General features: G+C 43.6%; 2 protein-coding genes across 2 annotated transcripts in view; both read right to left on the bottom strand.

Moving 5' to 3' along the window:
* znf395a (zinc finger protein 395a) overlaps positions 1 to 8051 on the bottom strand; it is a 13413-nt gene extending 5362 nt beyond the window's left edge. The window contains exons 1-7 of the mRNA XM_063183845.1: positions 7939 to 8051; positions 3820 to 4235; positions 2373 to 2581; positions 1766 to 1872; positions 922 to 1127; positions 423 to 523; positions 1 to 109 (exon numbers count right to left, since the gene is read on the bottom strand). The exon at positions 1 to 109 is cut by the window's left edge and continues 213 nt beyond it. Coding sequence (XP_063039915.1) covers positions 1 to 109; positions 423 to 523; positions 922 to 1127; positions 1766 to 1872; positions 2373 to 2581; positions 3820 to 4020 — 933 coding nt within the window. The 5' untranslated portion in view covers positions 4021 to 4235; positions 7939 to 8051. The remainder of the gene's footprint in view (positions 110 to 422; positions 524 to 921; positions 1128 to 1765; positions 1873 to 2372; positions 2582 to 3819; positions 4236 to 7938) is intronic.
* A 6496-nt stretch (positions 8052 to 14547) lies between these two features.
* Positions 14548 to 17500, bottom strand: part of si:ch73-204p21.2 (uncharacterized) — a 20758-nt gene continuing 17805 nt past the window's right edge. The window contains exons 6-7 of the mRNA XM_063183843.1: positions 17416 to 17499; positions 14548 to 16956 (exon numbers count right to left, since the gene is read on the bottom strand). Coding sequence (XP_063039913.1) covers positions 16097 to 16956; positions 17416 to 17499 — 944 coding nt within the window. The 3' untranslated portion in view covers positions 14548 to 16096. The remainder of the gene's footprint in view (positions 16957 to 17415; position 17500) is intronic.

The raw sequence follows: 17500 nt of genomic DNA, 5'->3' as shown, positions 1-17500 counted from the left end.
GGTGGAAGGGGTGGTGCTGAGGGCTGGTGTTGCTTGGTCCAGGTCCTGGTAGATCTCTGTGTAGTAGAAGTCCTCCTCCCTCTGGGAACGCTCCTGCTCCATGCTCTGCCTTTGGGGTGCAATAACAATCACATTACAATGAGTATTATGTGTGTTGCATGTTACAAACATAGTGTGTTATTATATACAGTGCATTAAATATGCAAGCATTTATAGGGTCTATGAAAGAGATTGGTAGTGCTGGCATTGAGATAAAAAATGGCACGTCATTGGTATGACAACGTATTGCAGGTGCACATCAAGGGAAGAGGGCAGGTAGCCTAATCGTCAATAAAAAAGGTACTAAAGTACTAGGACCTATAGATTCATGTTGAGAAAGTGCTGCCAACTTATTCTGGCGTGATGCCCACTGGCTCACTCACCCCAAGTGCAGTGTTCGGATGTGCCGCTTGATGCCCACGACTGAGGTCAGAACTTTGCCACAGCTGGGCCACAGACACCGGTACCCCACCTTCACCGAGTTCTAGAGAAGGAGAACAATATAACATGTGTGAACAGAGAGCTTACACTGTAAATTTGACAGAGTTAATCCTACACATAGAGAGTAGGAGTAAGTGGAGGAGTGTTACGTTTGACTCCATATTCTCCATTTACTGCATTATGTGAAGCGACAATAGAGTTTACAGTCCCACAACTAGTGTCAAATTGAAAAAGCTGGTATTTACTATTTACTAATAACCAATTTACTAGTCTTTACTAGTCTACTACTAAGTCTTTGCAATAGCCAGGTGGGCAGACAAAACAAACAACAGTATACAACAGCTGAACAAACTTGTCTGAATGATCACCACATGTAATTCGGAAGTAAATGAATGCCTGCCATATATGAGTATTTGGGCAACAGCAATGAAATGTAGTCACCTTTCGTTTCCGCGGTGCTGGCTCGTCAAACAGGACCTGCTCCAGCTCCATGTCCAATCCCTCGTCGACGGGCGGTGCCACGGCCCTCTCTGATTCGTCGTTGGTGGGGGAGGGGGCGGGGCTGGTGTTGCCATGGTCGGAGCTCCAGTAGCCGCTGCTGCCGCTGTCCGACAGCTCGCCACCGCCACATTCCATCATGCCAACGGCTACACGCAACACCACGGCAACCAGAGAGGGGCGCAGAGAGACAGAGAGAGAGAACGAAAGACAGACAGACAGAAAGAAAGAACAAAAGATAGAAAGACAGAGAGAACGAAAGAAAGAAAGAAAGACAGACAGAGAGAAAGAAAGAAAAAAAGAATGAAAGAAAGAAAGAATGCATCAGAGAGAGAGAGAGAGTGACAGAATGAGAGGATTGCAGAGTGACAGGAAGAGACAGCAAAGAAGACAAAGAAAACATAATTCAGAGCCCAAAAGGAAAAACATATATGTACACACTGGTGTGTGAAAACGACACAAAGGCTTATGGAAATGTCATCTACGGTGCAACACTGTAGTTACAGTGCAAATAATATGCATCTGACGGCATCCTTTACTTTCCGAGTATCATATTAAACCCATTAAGACACTTCCCCTTTAATAAATGAGCTGTTACCAGAATGGCAATGACAGAAGTTGTTGTATTATAATGGTAGTAAGGTTTTTTTCTGTTTTTTTTTTCTGTGATTACAGTATTCCACTGGTGGAAGAGAATGCGTTAAGGGGCAGCGGGCCTTTTGCACTTCCCGGCCAGATGGGATGTAGGGTATAGTGCATGATGTTTGTTTGTTGTTTTTGTTCTCACCTGTGTCCACGTGCGAGGGGCTCTGCAGGAGGGGACTGCAGGACAGGCTGGTCAGCACCATCGCCGCCATCATCTCGTCCATCTCCACCGACTCTGGGCTTCTGTAGCTGCAGCAGACGACACACCGTTAAAATAACAGTAAGACGTTTCTCTGGTTGTATCACACACTTTCTTTTGTTGCAATGCAATATCCCATAGGCAACCTACTAAGTTGCTAACTGCTTAACTACACTTTCAAGAAACAAGGTCCAGGTTGGAAGACATTTACAGAGCATCACTGCTCTTTTTATTTCTGGGATGAACTTGAATAAACTCCTTTTCACTACCTGGATGACACGCTTCACGGACGACTATTACTAAAGTTGCCAACAGACGCTCTGTAATGTCATAGCAATGTTGTTATGATGAAGCTGAGTCTTTTCAGCAATGAGTGAGTGGGCCTGCTAGTGAGCCCATCTGCGAAAAGAGGATAATTAACTCTACTAAAGCCAGACTCAAACTACACGACTATCAGTGTGTGCGGCGCAACCCGACGTCAAAATCAGACACAAAATCGGGAGTTGTGTAGTTTGAGCCTGACTTTACAGAACAGCGCTAGCAGCCGTACCTGGTCTTTGGTACGTCTATGCAGGAGGAGACGGAGCGCGTGGCGTGGTGGGCGGTGGCGAGCGGGGGGTTGGGGAAGGTCCACACGTCCTCCTGCTTCCTCACGATGTGCTGGCTGAGGTGCGGCAGGAAGATGGACACCTGGTTGTCCACGTGGTTGTGTTGCTCCACCACACCACAGCACTCCTGGCCACCGCTGTACACATACACCTACACAGACACACAAGCGCGCGCACACACACACACACACAACCGACACACATACACGCACGCACGCACACAGACACACACACACAAGAGAGAACAGCAACACCCGAAGTTATGTAAAAATCACACACAATAACTTTCAGTTCACTTGTCTGTGGTCCAATCCCGCAAGGAAAGAGGCTCAGTCTTATAAACCTTTGTCGCCTTCCCAGACCAGACCAGGGGCGCATTCTTGAAACCAAAGTTGCTTACTACATTAGCTACTTTGTTTTCAATGCATTTTCCCATTGGCAACTACCTAAGTTGCTAACAAGCTAACAACTTCCCTTTTGAGAAATGCACCCCAGACCAGACCGGCTCAGACCAGACCATTGGTCATTTCAGACACACCAAAACAAACATTCCTCGCAGCAGCGCTGTAAATTCCCTCCGGTACCCAGGCATCCGTGGCAGCTCCCTGGTACAATAGCCTGCAAGAGTTGGGCAAACCACGGACCTATGTTGTCCTTTCGTTATTATAACAGCTTCACCAGAGAAAAGGGGAATCCCCGACTCAAAGGTGGAGTCCCACCACCATGGACACTATTACTATGTCATTACCCGCAGAAGGTAACCCACATATTATGTCATACTATATCCACATATTATGTCATTTTTCAGGCTCTCTGAAAATAACTCATCATGCCTTCCTGCATAATTTATGACATGTTTGAAACAGACTAGTAGGCTATATTGTGATGTCAGCTCAGCTACCTACACATGTGGTGTAGACTTAGACCTTTCATGCAGATCCATACCAATAAGTTTGTTGTTGTTACCAAATGGCAATGAACAAGTCTTTATGTTGTAATGATGTACCCGGTAGTTGAGTTTTTTTCAGCAAACACAGAGTTGGATCCCAGCTTCATTCAAAGGCAACATACTGAACAAACAGCGGCCATCATACATTGATTGCCACTATGGGCGACAATCCCTCTGGGGGCCCAGTCAGCCCACCCCTATGTATAAAGTATACTGTACTGCAGTGGTCTCCAAATGGCGCCCCCACGGGCCAAATCCGGCCCGGGCATGGTAAACTTTTGGCCCGCCATGAAGTTGGAAGAAGTGAAAACACATATATGCTGCCTGTGGACATTTGTTTGGCCCTCAGCCTCATTTTGTGCTACATAATTTGGCCCTTGGGGAAAAATAATTGGAGACCACAGCTGTACAATATGTCTCCATCCCACTCCCAAACTCACCTTCTGTCCTGGGTGTAGCTTGACTCTGATGACCCCATGTGGTCTGGGTGGGACTCCTAGACACCCGGCAGCGATGGCCCCTCCGTCACTCTCTCCCTGCTGCTGTTGCAGCGCCACCTGATGGCCATCGGTGGGATGACAGGGACCACACACCAGGGCTCCCATGGTGGAGCGTTTACCCAGTCTGCACTTGGGTAGCATCTTTTCTTCTTCGCTGTCTCTCTCTCTCACGGTCGTCACTATGTCGTTTCTCTCAGCGCGTGTTTAGCGCCTGGCAGCCTTCTGTCCCACAGCTGAGCAGTGATGCCACAAACCAGTTCCCTTCCACAGACGACCCAGTTGTACTTCTCAAACGGACGGACGGACGGATGGTGGGTGGACACACACACACAGGGACGTACACACGTGGGAGACAGCTGCAAAGAACAAGGAGGAAAGAAGGAAAGAGACAGAAGGAAGAAGAGAGAGAAAAACAAGACAGAGAGAGAGAGAGAGAGAGAGAGAGAGAGAGAGAGAGAGAGAGAGAGAGAGAGAGAGAGAGAGCGCAATTAGTCTGTGCTCCTTCTCAGCGTTTCTGAGTTTCTTTAGTTCCCACTACACAGTGTGCCATCACACAAGGAGAAAGGGACACATGCACCCCGAGGTGGTGAACAATACCCACTGAGGCATCATGGGAGGTCTGGGCAGGCTCGCGGAGAGAATCATCTGGCCTTGTTTCTAACACACTCTTAGTTAGGTCACCTCACTACCAAAGCTTACCGTGCGGCGTGCACAGCACACACACTCTTGTAAATACACACATGCGGGTGCAGGTTCACAGGCACACACACACACAGGCGCGTAATACACACATATGCACGCATACACACTCATGCACACTCACACCGCAGACACACATTCATGCACAATACACACACACACGCACATTCATGCACAATACAAACACACACACAACCACATGGGGAGATTGATAGGAACCTATTAAGGTGGATTATAATGAATTTTGGAGATAATTTATTTATTAAGTGTCATTAGCGACATGAATACTGTCCCGAGGTGCTTCTGGGAAGTCTGGGGTCTAAACAATGTCATGCAAACTTAATTACAAAACCTAATTACATCTCTGCGGTATTAAGCAGCGCTTGCTTGGAAAATGTTATCAACTTACTTAGAGAACGGGATAAAAAAACAAAAACAATTTGGAGCAACTTAGGACTAAAGCATTCCCTAGGCTACATGCATATCGGCTCAAATCAACACAAAGAAGTTAACAGGGTGTATTGTTTTGCAACTCTTCGTGTCTAACTTCTCCTTTAGTATGACTAATCCCCTCGCCAGATGAAAGTACCACACAAACCAAACCATAGAAATAACCTTAAGGGTGGTGTCATAAGAACACTAAGTTAACTTACATTACAAAGCTTTATTAACACTTGCCAAATGATTTCATTATAAACAAAAAGAAAAACATTTGTAAATGAGTAATGACTACTATGTTAACACCGCAGACACAGCACAGCAGTGAAAGTCCTGGAGGTTTGGCCTCTGACGAGCTCAAGAGATGAAACCACAGGATGTACTGTATTGTTGAAGTGTCCAACAGGCAAACTCTCATCAAAACTCTTCCAGTAGGAGCCGATTCTATCTCCGCGTGCAGCCGTTGGTTTGTTCTCATATGTGTAAACATTCACCGATATTAAAACAGTATTCCTTACTCATTTACAAAAATGTGTAAACGTGTGAGTTAATAATTAGCTCATTATTTACCAAAAGATAGAGAATTATAATATACACTTTTATAAAATGTTACCGAAGAAATAAAAAAATGAACGCCCCGCCATGTGTACTAAACTATGCATCTCCAGCTATCCCACTTCACTATAGAAACAGAAACCCTTCTGGCAAAGCGCCAAGTGAATGGGGGGCTTGGCTGCAGCTGCACTTTGTTCACTACCAAACACTTCCCGTAACAGTACACAGGCCAGGACCCTCCCACAAGCCCCCCTACCCAACCCACACACCCATGCCCCACCTAGGAGCGAAGTGGAGGACCCACATACCCACACACACATACAAAACACACACAGTCAAGGCAAGGGGGGGAAGGGCTGCCAAAAAATAGCAGGGAAGAAAATACACTGGCCTCAATATGAAGTGCTCCACTATAAGGGCAGTTAAAATCTTACAAAAATAGCAGCAGGTTCTGCTTAACCAAAAAAAGGTTTGGTCTTAACCAATCAGAATATTTAAAAAATAAGTTTTGTTGGTCAAGTACACTTACGTCCAGTAGCTGTCAACAACTAACACCTCACACGTAATAGTATACGGTATTCATATTATATTGATCTGAACGGCATAAAACAATAATCAATGGAACGCAATGAGGGAACACATCTCACGTAAGACAGAGACAGTCACTTTGTAATGCATAGCATTACCACCAAGAGATGTAAGCCGGTCATTCTTAACTGATGTCCTAATTGGGTTGACATCTATCTGATGACTGATGCAACACCAAACGCCTTTGAGGTAAGAAGCTCGTACGGTGATTCATGGCCCAGCTTGACGTTCAAGCCGCCTGAGCCTAAGACTGACCAGTAGGTCACACAGTTTGCACGTTTTGACGGCATAACACCACAGCAATAACACACACACACACACGTCTCTGTGTAGGTCATCTCAGTCCCATGAAAGCAAGCGGGCAGGCAGGGGAGGACCCACAGGAGTTTTTCACCAGTCTTGGGATCTGGTATCACAAGTGCTGGTAAAATTTCACATTTCCCCATTTCCAGTTGAAGGTGAGTCACCAGTCTGGTGGTGGATCAAGTGGAACTTGCCCAAGATTTGGAAATCCGAGGCTCTCGAACTCTCACCCATGCAGGAGGCAGCTGTTGTAATACTGTAAACTGTTACTGTACAGTCATTGTGACTGTGCAATCAGTTATCAACAACTCTCCAAACAATGTGATCTATTGCACACCCACTCGTCATGCATGCTACTAAGAGGACAGCTGTTTTGATGCAACAACAACAACCAGTTTACTGTAACATTACATTTCTTGTCCAATGTGAAGGCCAAGCTGCCTGCAGGAGGCAAAAACAAACGCCTGCTTCAGCGATGTTTTTCACACACCACGTGAAGGTACGTGCTTTGTAAGCTGCCATCCATGCTTGACACCACTTCCTTGACTACTTAGGGCTACTCCACTGGCGTAATAACATGCGCAGTCAGAAGTTATTAAGCAATGCCTGCAGAACAGAGCATGGCATAACATTGAGCTCGACGAACCAATACCGGAGTCAAACAATAGAACATGCCACCGAGCATCGAGCAGGACCTGTGTCCATTCACAAGCAATATTAGTATCCCAAGGGCGGGGGGTATTTTTTATGTGCATATGACGTCAGCCGTTCGCTCGCGCTTTTAAAAATGGAACAACAACCTGGCTCGAGCGACGCTCCTCCTACAACTGTGGTGAAATGCTTGTTGATAGCTGAGCCAAAGCGGCGTGAACGCTCTCATTGAAACACTGCAATGTCAGAACGGCATTGAAACCTCCAGAATAACAACACCGAGAAATAAATCAGTAATGCAACAGCGACCACAGTCAAAGAAAAACAATAACCGGCAATGTGAAGTTAAATGTTGTCAACAATAACAACAATGTCTTGTGGACATCTGCAAGTAGGCTAACAGCACCCAACCACGATGCAGCTCAACGACTTTTCTGAATTTCACGCGGACATGTTTTTTGTCAAGTTCGGAATCTGATGTTTACCAAAGACATTATAAAGATTACCATAGTTTACACTGTCTAATAAAATTAAGACGAAGAGGATTTCAAAACGCACAATGAACAGCCATGAGGTAAAACGGCCTTGATAACAAACTTCAGTCAGTGCCTCAGCCTAATGTGCAAAACTTGCATCAAATAATACTCAACACACAAGAGCATTTAACACACGACTGAATTACCAATTTGACGAACGATAAAAGCCGTTATGTTCAAAACATGCCTTACTATACACATGCTAGAAATGTAAGTACATTCAAATGATGTATCAATCACATTTAGTCATAAAACAACCCAAACTTTCAATGGGCATTTGCTCACGTACCTCTGCCAGTTTTCAACACACCCCCTTCTGCAAAGCTTGCTCTGACCGGCTGTAACTTGAAAATGCTCTTTTCAGTGCCTGGAAAGGGATGTGGAGTGAAGAGAAATATAAAACGTGGACCGGATTTTCAGAGGATTCCTTTCTGTTCGTGTTTACAACGGAAGAATGTTCACTGAATATCCTGATATATCAGCTTTGCAGTGTAAATATTTCAAACCTGAGATTGTTGGCAGTCGATTTGTAACCATCGACTCGAGGCAATGGTTTGGAACGGAGGAAGTCAGGAGGAGAATACGATGTGTTAACATGTCGACGAGAAAAATAATGGAACACTAAAATCCGTTCCATGTTTTACATATTACCTCTGAAAGCGAGTTCTGCTCTCTTGTAGTAAACAACCCGACCATGTGGTAGGACTGTTACCGTTCATTGGATCAGTAAATCACACGCCCCACAGTTCCAAGTTGTTTACCCTGGAGTTGCAGGCTTTGGTAGCACAAAGACACTGTACAAGAAATATCTCACTGACACTTAACAGGAGTTATGACCAGTGTCCGACTTTTTTTTCCCCTGACACGCCTCTTGGTGCAGTAATGTGGGACATATAGGAGGAAAACAGGTTGCATTGCCCCATTTAGTATATGCTCCTATTTTGAATGCATATGTAGTGTTTGTACAGAACCAATTAAATAAGCTAAATATGCATGTAATAAGACCTTTAATTACACATCATGCGAATACATTTGTCTTTTGGATACGAAATGTGACGGATTGCAATTTGACTTACAGTTTCCAAATGCATTATGTAAATGCATTAATGCTGAAAACTGAATGAATGAAAAACAAGCTGTTGCAGGCAGCTCTGGTGAAGTCAGCTCTATTGATCCAGTCGGGCTAGGCTATGAGGAGGTAGGGCAGGCTATCATTTTCCCCCGTACAGGAGCAAAACAAAGAATGGAGAGGAGAGTGCTGCATTGCGAGGGTTGGGAGGGGGCTGGGTGGTATAGAGCTCTATCTATAGATTACATAACATAAGCAGCAGCTTTAGTGTGGCCTGACTCGTGAGCGCCATTGGTGGAAATCTGTGACGTAGCTTGCCATGCATCCTGCGCGTGTACTTTTCGGCGGGCAGGGGAACATGATGTGCGTGTCCTACGTGCCGAGGATCACGTGGTTTTTAAACGGCTCATTCAGCACGTCGGCTCAGCGGCAGTGAGTAAACTTGGTAGATGAGTAAACGGATGATTTTGTCGAGCTGCCTCCGGATTTCACGGGACGGGACAGAGAAGTTTGTGTGTGAGCAGAAGTAGCCAACCAACATGACTTTGGAGTGTAATTGGAGAAGTGACGCGTTTGTCTTCTTCACAGTGATCAAGAGGTTACAAAGTAACGCACCTACTGGCTTTAGATTTGAGCGTTGTGTTGTTGATGCGGGACACTGTATCCCTCTGGATAAATAAAGTTACTATAGTTCTACCAAAAGTTACTAGGCTACTCTGCTATGTTGTTATTATTAATGGCGCCACCTTTTGTTTGTGCCGTTTGGAAACACTGCTGGACATGTTGGTTGGTTGTGTGAAGGTTCTCCATCCTGGTCTATTGGGCCTATAAAGCCTATATCGTGTTTGGTGAATTCTTATTATTAGTCAGGTACACTATGTTTAGATATATGCGTTCGTTCAATTTTTGTGGGGATTTGTAAAACATTATATTTTTGGAATCCTTAGACCCTAAAGAGTCAGAAAAGCAATGTTTGACAATTTTCAAATGTCATTAATGCATCAATTTTGGGTCTTGAAAAAGTTTACACTATCATACTAAAAACGCCTAGGCTAATTTGCTAATATCTTGATAAATTGAACATAAAAGTAGGTGTGAGGTAAATATTTGTATAGGAAAAGTTGTTATTCAACATTCTTAGATAGTTCAAAGGGCCCTTAACACAGATTTACCACAAATAATTTAGTTCAGGGCCCAATTTTCATGGGTTTTTCATTCAAAAATTAGTGTTTTTTTTCTCAAGCGAGAAAATACTGGTAGATTGGCTTTAAAATAAAACTTGCATGCCTCACCACACACATTTTCCTCTTCATCACTTACGTTGCAGTACAGGGTTTTTTATATTAAAAGTTTTCTTTAATGAATGTTGTGTTTCAATATGCAAACGAGGTGTAACTTAAACATGCGCTAATTTACATGCACACCCAAATTTGACATGTAGACAAAGGCCCTATTGAATTAAGCAGAGACTACAGTGTGTTTGGTGTTCAACAAAGGATAATGTTGTTTACTGTGCTGTCCAACATTTTGGGGATCAGGTGCTCGAGATGGGGGCGGAGGGCATATGGAACTGACTAGGATATTGATGTTATCAGTTTTACCGTAGATGATCACATCAACATGGACCACAGTACATTGTAAAAAAAAAAAAATCCACAAAAGAACTCAAAAAGGGCCTTTTTTTGTCCAGTACGGCTTTAGCACCACCACGTTCCTATCTGTGCACACCTATGATACATTCACTGTTTGGTTTGGAAATCTAACAGTATAAGTCAAGTTCCAAATCAACAGACTGATCTGCTCCGCACTGACAGTAGTGGGGGCTAGGCAGCACCCCACCCTCCAAGCAACATACTGTATGAGTAGTCTGTACTCAGGAGGCCAGTAACGGGGAGTAACTGATTACATGTTTCCAAATTCCATTATTCAAAATACAATATTTTAAGAAGAGCTGTATTTCCTTACAGTTACTACTTCCGTGAGTGGTAATGAAATTACATGTACTACGTGAAAGTAAGTGGTAGTTAATAAATTCATGTTTTTATTTTTTTTATTTTGATCATTGCCATGCATTACCAGAAACCAGAGTGACATAATGTGTTGGTGGCTGTGTGTCTGACAGAAGGAAATTAACATGATGGACTGGACTGCGTGAGTCTTCATGCACAATTATCTACCTTTATCTGGCTGTCCCTGCTGGTAACCCTTATAATATCCTCCTTGGCTGAGTTTCCCAAACACACTTAAGCGTAGGTAGTACTTAAGTGGCAGGGTTGGAATGGGATGAAACATCAGGCCAGGCATTTTTAGCCAAGACCGTCCAACAGGCATTGAGAGAGACAATGAAGCCTGTGACAACATTTTCACTCCTCTATTACGAGCTATTTTGACCACAAAAGACAAAATCAATATTTAAACTCGGAGAGGTCAGCTGTAGCGGCATGAGGACTGATACAACTGCACTGACAGGAGGACCAGGCCAAAATCATCGCCAGTCCACCAGGCAAATGCCCTGTAGGCCTTATGGCCAATTAGGCCATGTTAGGTAGTGCTACTAAGTATGAGGCACCCCTTAGACAATATCAGGGGTAGACATCAATTCAAGTTTATACAATACCTTTCCTTGCACATACAGTATACCAGAGATTCTTTAAGTATAGAGATATGCCAACATAATAGGTTTCTATGGGCACCTAACGTGACCAGGTTCCGATCTGCCTAAAGGGGCGTGTCATAATGCTCCTAGCATTGAATAGAACAGTCCTTAGGTCTGTCTAGGTCTGCCTAAAGGGGGATTTCCCCCCCAATAATAGAACCCGGAAACAAAGGGCCAATGGAACCTCTCTCTCTCTACTCTCTCTGGTATACCTGTACAACATGATGAACATAATACACATGTAAGGAAAAGTAGTGTAGGCCTATATAGGCCTATAAGCTTTTAGTGATGATGTCAGACCTATTCTGATATACTGACAAGGGGCCACCTCATAATTAAGTAATAGCCTCTTACTGCAGATGGGCCTCTCAGCAGGACTATTCACTCTTTGTTGAAAACAATCAACCACATCATAACAACATTGTTATGAAAATACAGGGAGTCTTATATAGACTTGTATAGTAAACGATTAAGACTTGGTCGTTATCATTTTGGTGACAATAAGGTTATAACAGAGGGACTGTGTTAAGGGATAAGATTAAGAATGACTTAATACTAATTTATTTGGGGAAATTTAGCCCTGGACAATGTGCAGCACAATCTTGGACAATCTGCTGCACTAAAGTCTCTCACAACACTGGGCAGCCTTTCTATCCAAAGGGAACTTGGCACCACAGTCCTACTTACAGTACTAGAGCATTGAGCACCACACTGCATTATATGACACTTTTGTACTTGGGAGGGATTACCACCATTACACATTATTACTCTTTTTAATGACTTGCTTTTTTTGGACAGCTAAGTGAACGTTTCTATGTATGTATGCAGATGTGTGACTGATATGCTGCATTTCTGCAGTGTCTTTTGTACATGCCTATGTTGCTGTCTTATGAATAATATCTTGGATTTCTGTGGTGTGTATTATAAAGGATGTACAGTATATTCTGGACACCTGGATTTCAACTAGAATTAATAGGTTCCCTGTACACATTTATATTACCTATGTGCTAACATTCCGCACACACACACACACGCACACGCACAAACACACACACACACACACACACACACACACACACACACACACACACACACACACACACACACACACACACACACAGTCACACTGCTATAAAATGATTCTCAAGTAGTGACAGTGACAATGAGAACGAGGATGATTTGTAAACTCTTTTCTGATGCTGTGTAGGCCTAAAAGAATAGTAAGGGAAGGAGAAAGAAAACGATGGGGTGAATTCACAATTAAATGCTTTTTCTCCCACTCTGAGCAAATAATCTCCTCTGCTATAGAACCTATCTGCACCCAACTTTGCAGGCCTATTCTTAGCAATAGTGTGAATGTTTGTATTGAGGGATTTGATGATATGTCATTCATGATTTTTATGACATCATAGGCCTACAAATAGCCCGAAAATCCATTTCGTAAGGTCATTGGCAGTATTTTCTGATTTATTGGATAAAAAAGGAGATAGAGAGGGAATTGTGGCTATGTTTTTGTATTTAACATAGGACTACTAACAAAATAATAATAATAATTTTAAACCTGGCTTTTTCAGGCGGCCAGATTAGTTGCTTCAAATTATATGCAAATTAATGCATATTTAATTAGATATAGCCTAATAAGTACATTTAAACTTAACATTATACTAAACTTGTAATACATTTTGTTCTCCTATTCATATGATTAATTGACTGGTAAAGTTTCATAGTGATATCTGTAAGTTTAAAAATTTACCCTATTTACCTGCCCTGTCTCGCCTTAAAACAAAATAAAACATAATAAAAACTCAAGTATGGGTCACTGATCATCCAAAACTATATGGAAATATTTTCTCTCATCCCACATGACAAATTGATTGCTAAAAATTAATTTACATGTATTCCTGAAGATGCAAGATTAGAAGGCGGCCATTTTGAAAGCCCTATATGGTCACCATAGCACCCCAAAAAAATTGTCAAACATCGCTCTTCTGATTCCTCACAGTCTAAGGTTTCCAAAAATATATAGTTTTCATAATCCCCCAAAAAATTGAACGAAATTACACAAGATACCTGACTATATGCCACCCAGGTTAGCCGTCGAATTTGCTGGAAATACAATTGTTTGTTCTCTTCATACCGTTTTCACGTAAGCTATCCAAAGTAAAGGAGGAAGTGGTGACTGGGACGTGCTCTGCAACCACCGTTCTCTTGGTTGAAGGCTGATTGTTGTTTTACTCTCCCCTGCCTTAAATCCAGCCAGTAGAGAAGACAGCTATCATCATCATCATCATCATCATCATCATCATCATCATCATCATCATCATCATCTCTCTCTCTCTCTCTCTCTCTCTCTCTCTCTCTCTCTCTCTCTCTGTCTGTCTGTGTCTCTCTCTGTCTCTGTCTCTGTGTGTGTGTGTCTATCTCTGTGTCTGTCTGTCTCTCTCTGGCGCTCTCTCTTTCTCTCTCTCTCTCTCTCTCTCTCTCTCTCTCTCTCTCTCTCTCTCTCTCTCTCTCTCTCTCTCTCTCTCTGCTGTTGGGGATTTGCCTTTGGTGCAATTTTTTTTATTTGTGTCAAAGGTCACAATGAATGGGAGAGCACACATCATCTGGGGTTGATGTACAATTGCAGAAATGCAAAAAGCCTGCATTGGGAGCATGCCAGACGTGATAAGAATAGACTGCCCAACAAAGGCAAAGTGCAGTATTTAGCAAACATTGAAACTAAGGGAAAAAAGGTCAAAGTATAAAGGCAGATTAGGTTGGATATTGTAGGCCTAGTTACTGCCAATGTGACACAGCAATATCTTAAAATGATCTGTTGGACTGGACCATAAGGCTTTGTCACAAGACGAAGCTATGAAGTTGATTAGCAGTGTAAACCCAATTTTGACAAAATATGTAGTTACTACTTTGACTTTGTATGGTAATATAATAGTGTTGCGCCAACAGTACACATTCGTTTTGTTTGCATCATGCATGAATGTCACACATAGCCATTACCTTTAGGCTATTACATTTATATCCAGTAGCTTTTGTAAAGGTTGCTATGTAAACCAGCATTGTATGCCAGTGCAAATTATATGAGCTGGGTATATCTGGGTTTTTTTTTCGCCAGGATTGTGGAGTCTATACCCTAATAATGTTGACATGAAGCAGATGTAAAGCCCTTGGTTTGTTGTCATTTTTTTATATAAAAGTAACTGTAAGTGACATCAACTAAACATGGATAAACCAACTGACACCTATGAAGTTCAATGTAAATCATTTGAACTGAAGTCAGTATCTGTGTGTGTTACAGCAGTGTGAAGGAATAACATGAACATGTCTGTTTTTCAGAATCAACCATTTGTTGATATAATGTGACAGTTTAACAAAAATAGACGTGGATAGAGTAGACAATATAACACAATGTGTTTGAAGTGTGATCACTGTGCATTCACATATTCTTAAATATACATTATAATATGATGCATCACTTTTGCATTACAAAATACAACCCATAGAACAATGCAGAGTTGAAGACAGAAGATGGGCACAGGAAGTAGATGGATACAGGCAGATACAGTGCACCATGGATCACAGAGCACACAGGCCATAGACATACAGTATACAGTACATTTATATGTTCTCCTGTTATAGCCTATATTTGAGGAGGGATTTTCCAAAATGGCATCATTCATTCATTTTCATTTATTTTCCAGTGAAAAATGTTTTTCTTTTGATTAATTTGGTAAAGAAAATGAGTTAAAATTAAATATTTACTCATTATCATTCCACATGGCTCACTGCTATCAAATATGTATTAAATTATTCATGAAAAGTGCATTTAAATGGCTGTATAGTGCTTTAAAAAAAAAAAACCTTTATTTATGAAGTACTGTATCTATGGGTCAGGCAGGTAGCCCACTTGTGTCAGGCCTACTGGGTTGCACTGACGTGGCTGGACTTTAAACATGAGTGCAATTGGTAAGGCCTTAGTAGAAGTGAAGAGGCCTATGAAGACGCATGGGCTTGAACAGTTGTGTTTTTCCATTCAGTGGCAAACAGTGTATCAAGTTACATTTACAGTAGTACCAACTAGACACACTTGGGAACAGGCCAAAAACCCATCTAAAATTGTCCTTTTTTTTGGGTCATCAGGTCATAACCAAACAGGGTGAAGAAGAGTAGAGCAGGCTACACCATGCAGTTGTAATTGGTCCATTGCTGAAGAGGGAAGGCTTTTTTTGTATTTTACATCTACAGTATATCTATATACATCGAAACAGGAGTGCTCCATTGAGGAGGGGTGGGTGGCACACTGGAAGAGCGCATACTGAGATTCTTACTGTATAAAAGGGCTGATTTTAGTTGACCATTAACTTAAAAATGTAAAGAAACCTGTTACAATTCAACTCCAGGACTTTCACAGAGGCATCAAATTACATTACATTAATGATCACAGTTAAGATGGTGCTTTTATCCAAAGCAATGTGCAATTATTTTAAGTACAGGGTTTTGGTTACAGTCCGTGGAACAGTGTGGGGTTAGGTGCCTTGCTCAGGTTAGGTGTGGGGTAAGGGTCCCTCAGCCATGGAGTGAGATAGAGATAGGGATAGAGAGATAGAGAGTGGAAAAGTGGGATTTGAACCTGCAACCCTCTGATCTAAAGCCCATCTCCTTAAGCAGTAGGCCATGGCTGCCCCATAGGTGGTGTGGGGGCCTTATTAGACATTCTCTTTGTCACAGTGGGCTACTGAGAGTGGGGAGCTGGTCTGCGTCCTGCGCTCTGTCCGGTATCGGAGGTGCGATCTCCTCCTCCTCCTCCTCCTCCACCTCCTCTCCCAGCTCCTCCGTCTCGTCGGGCGGGGGAACGGGAGGCGGTGTGGGGCACTTGATGCGTTTGCTCACCCGGGCGTACATGGCCGTGGAGTGCCTGTCCTCCAGATCAGCTATCTCCTCCACCTCCACCTCCATGCTTGGGGTGCGCCCAACCAGCGAGTGCTCCTGTTCCTGCCCCTGCTGTTGGAGCTCTGTGAGGCCAGGGGTCAAGGTGGGGGTCACGTTCAAGGTCACTGGGGTGGAGGTGGCATAGGGCTCCTCCAGCTGGGTCACAAAGTCGTAGGAGGGAATATCCACAGGCGGCCCAGAGATGTCGGAGGGGGCCTCCGATGGTGTAGGCGTAGGGCCCCTCAGAAGGTCTGATATGGCCTCATAGTCATGGTTAGAGCGGAAAGCCTGCTGGGGAACGAGGAGCGCGCTCGTTGATGGAGGAGCAGGAGGAAAAGAGGTGTCCTCTGGTAGGGTGTCCTGTCGAAGAAAGGGCGGACGAGGAAGAGGAGGGAAATCCTCTTGGTCCTCTTGTAGACTAGGCTGTCTGGCGTAGCTGGCTGTGGTGGGTTCGGGCTGTGACCCAGAGAAGTCCCACGACCGGGCCACGGGCGCTGCAGTGACCTCCAATGCCAAGTGCGTAGGAGGAGGAGAAGATGGAGGAGGAGGAGGAGTGGCGGACTGCAAACTGGATTCCACCTCCACGAGCGGGGTGAACATTGGCATGGAGGCCTGAAGTGCGTGTCTGGAGGTGGTGGTGGGAACTGTGCCATCTATATAGAAAGTAATAGTGATAATAATGCAATGCAAACACCAGCAGCTATCTAAAGGGGGTAATGGGTGCTGGTTCATATATACTTTTAATTAATTAATTTCCCTCACACCAGTATAATCTTGGATTTGGCGAGAGAGTGGAAAAAAAAGATTCAGAGGGTGTACTGTATATATTTCCCCCCTTACGTCAATATAATCTTGGAATCTTGAGGAGAGAGGAGAAGGAGGGGATGGGGATGAGGGTGAGGTCTCAGAGAGGACCTCAAATTCGAGGGGGGGAGGATTTTTTGGGGCCGTCAGCTGTGATTTGATTCGATTCCATGATCTGATTTCTTCACATGCAAGAGGCAGTGATTGGTTGTGAATGCATTAAGGCTCTTAAATCAAAAGGCTTTCAAAGGCATTGGGGCCTGTGAGCCTGTGGTAGTAGTAGTGGAAGTCCGAAGGGGTTCAGTTACCCAAGTCTCCTCCGGCATTATCACTTGTCACCGTGACGCTGGCCAAACCTCCGTTGGCCACCTGGCCGTCCTCTGGGAACACACC

This window comes from Engraulis encrasicolus, chromosome 19 (assembly GCF_034702125.1).
Source record: "Engraulis encrasicolus isolate BLACKSEA-1 chromosome 19, IST_EnEncr_1.0, whole genome shotgun sequence".
NCBI classification, from domain to species: domain Eukaryota; kingdom Metazoa; phylum Chordata; class Actinopteri; order Clupeiformes; family Engraulidae; genus Engraulis; species Engraulis encrasicolus.
The sequence above is the reverse complement of the archived record's forward strand: the minus strand, read 5'-3'. Positions and strand labels throughout refer to the sequence as shown.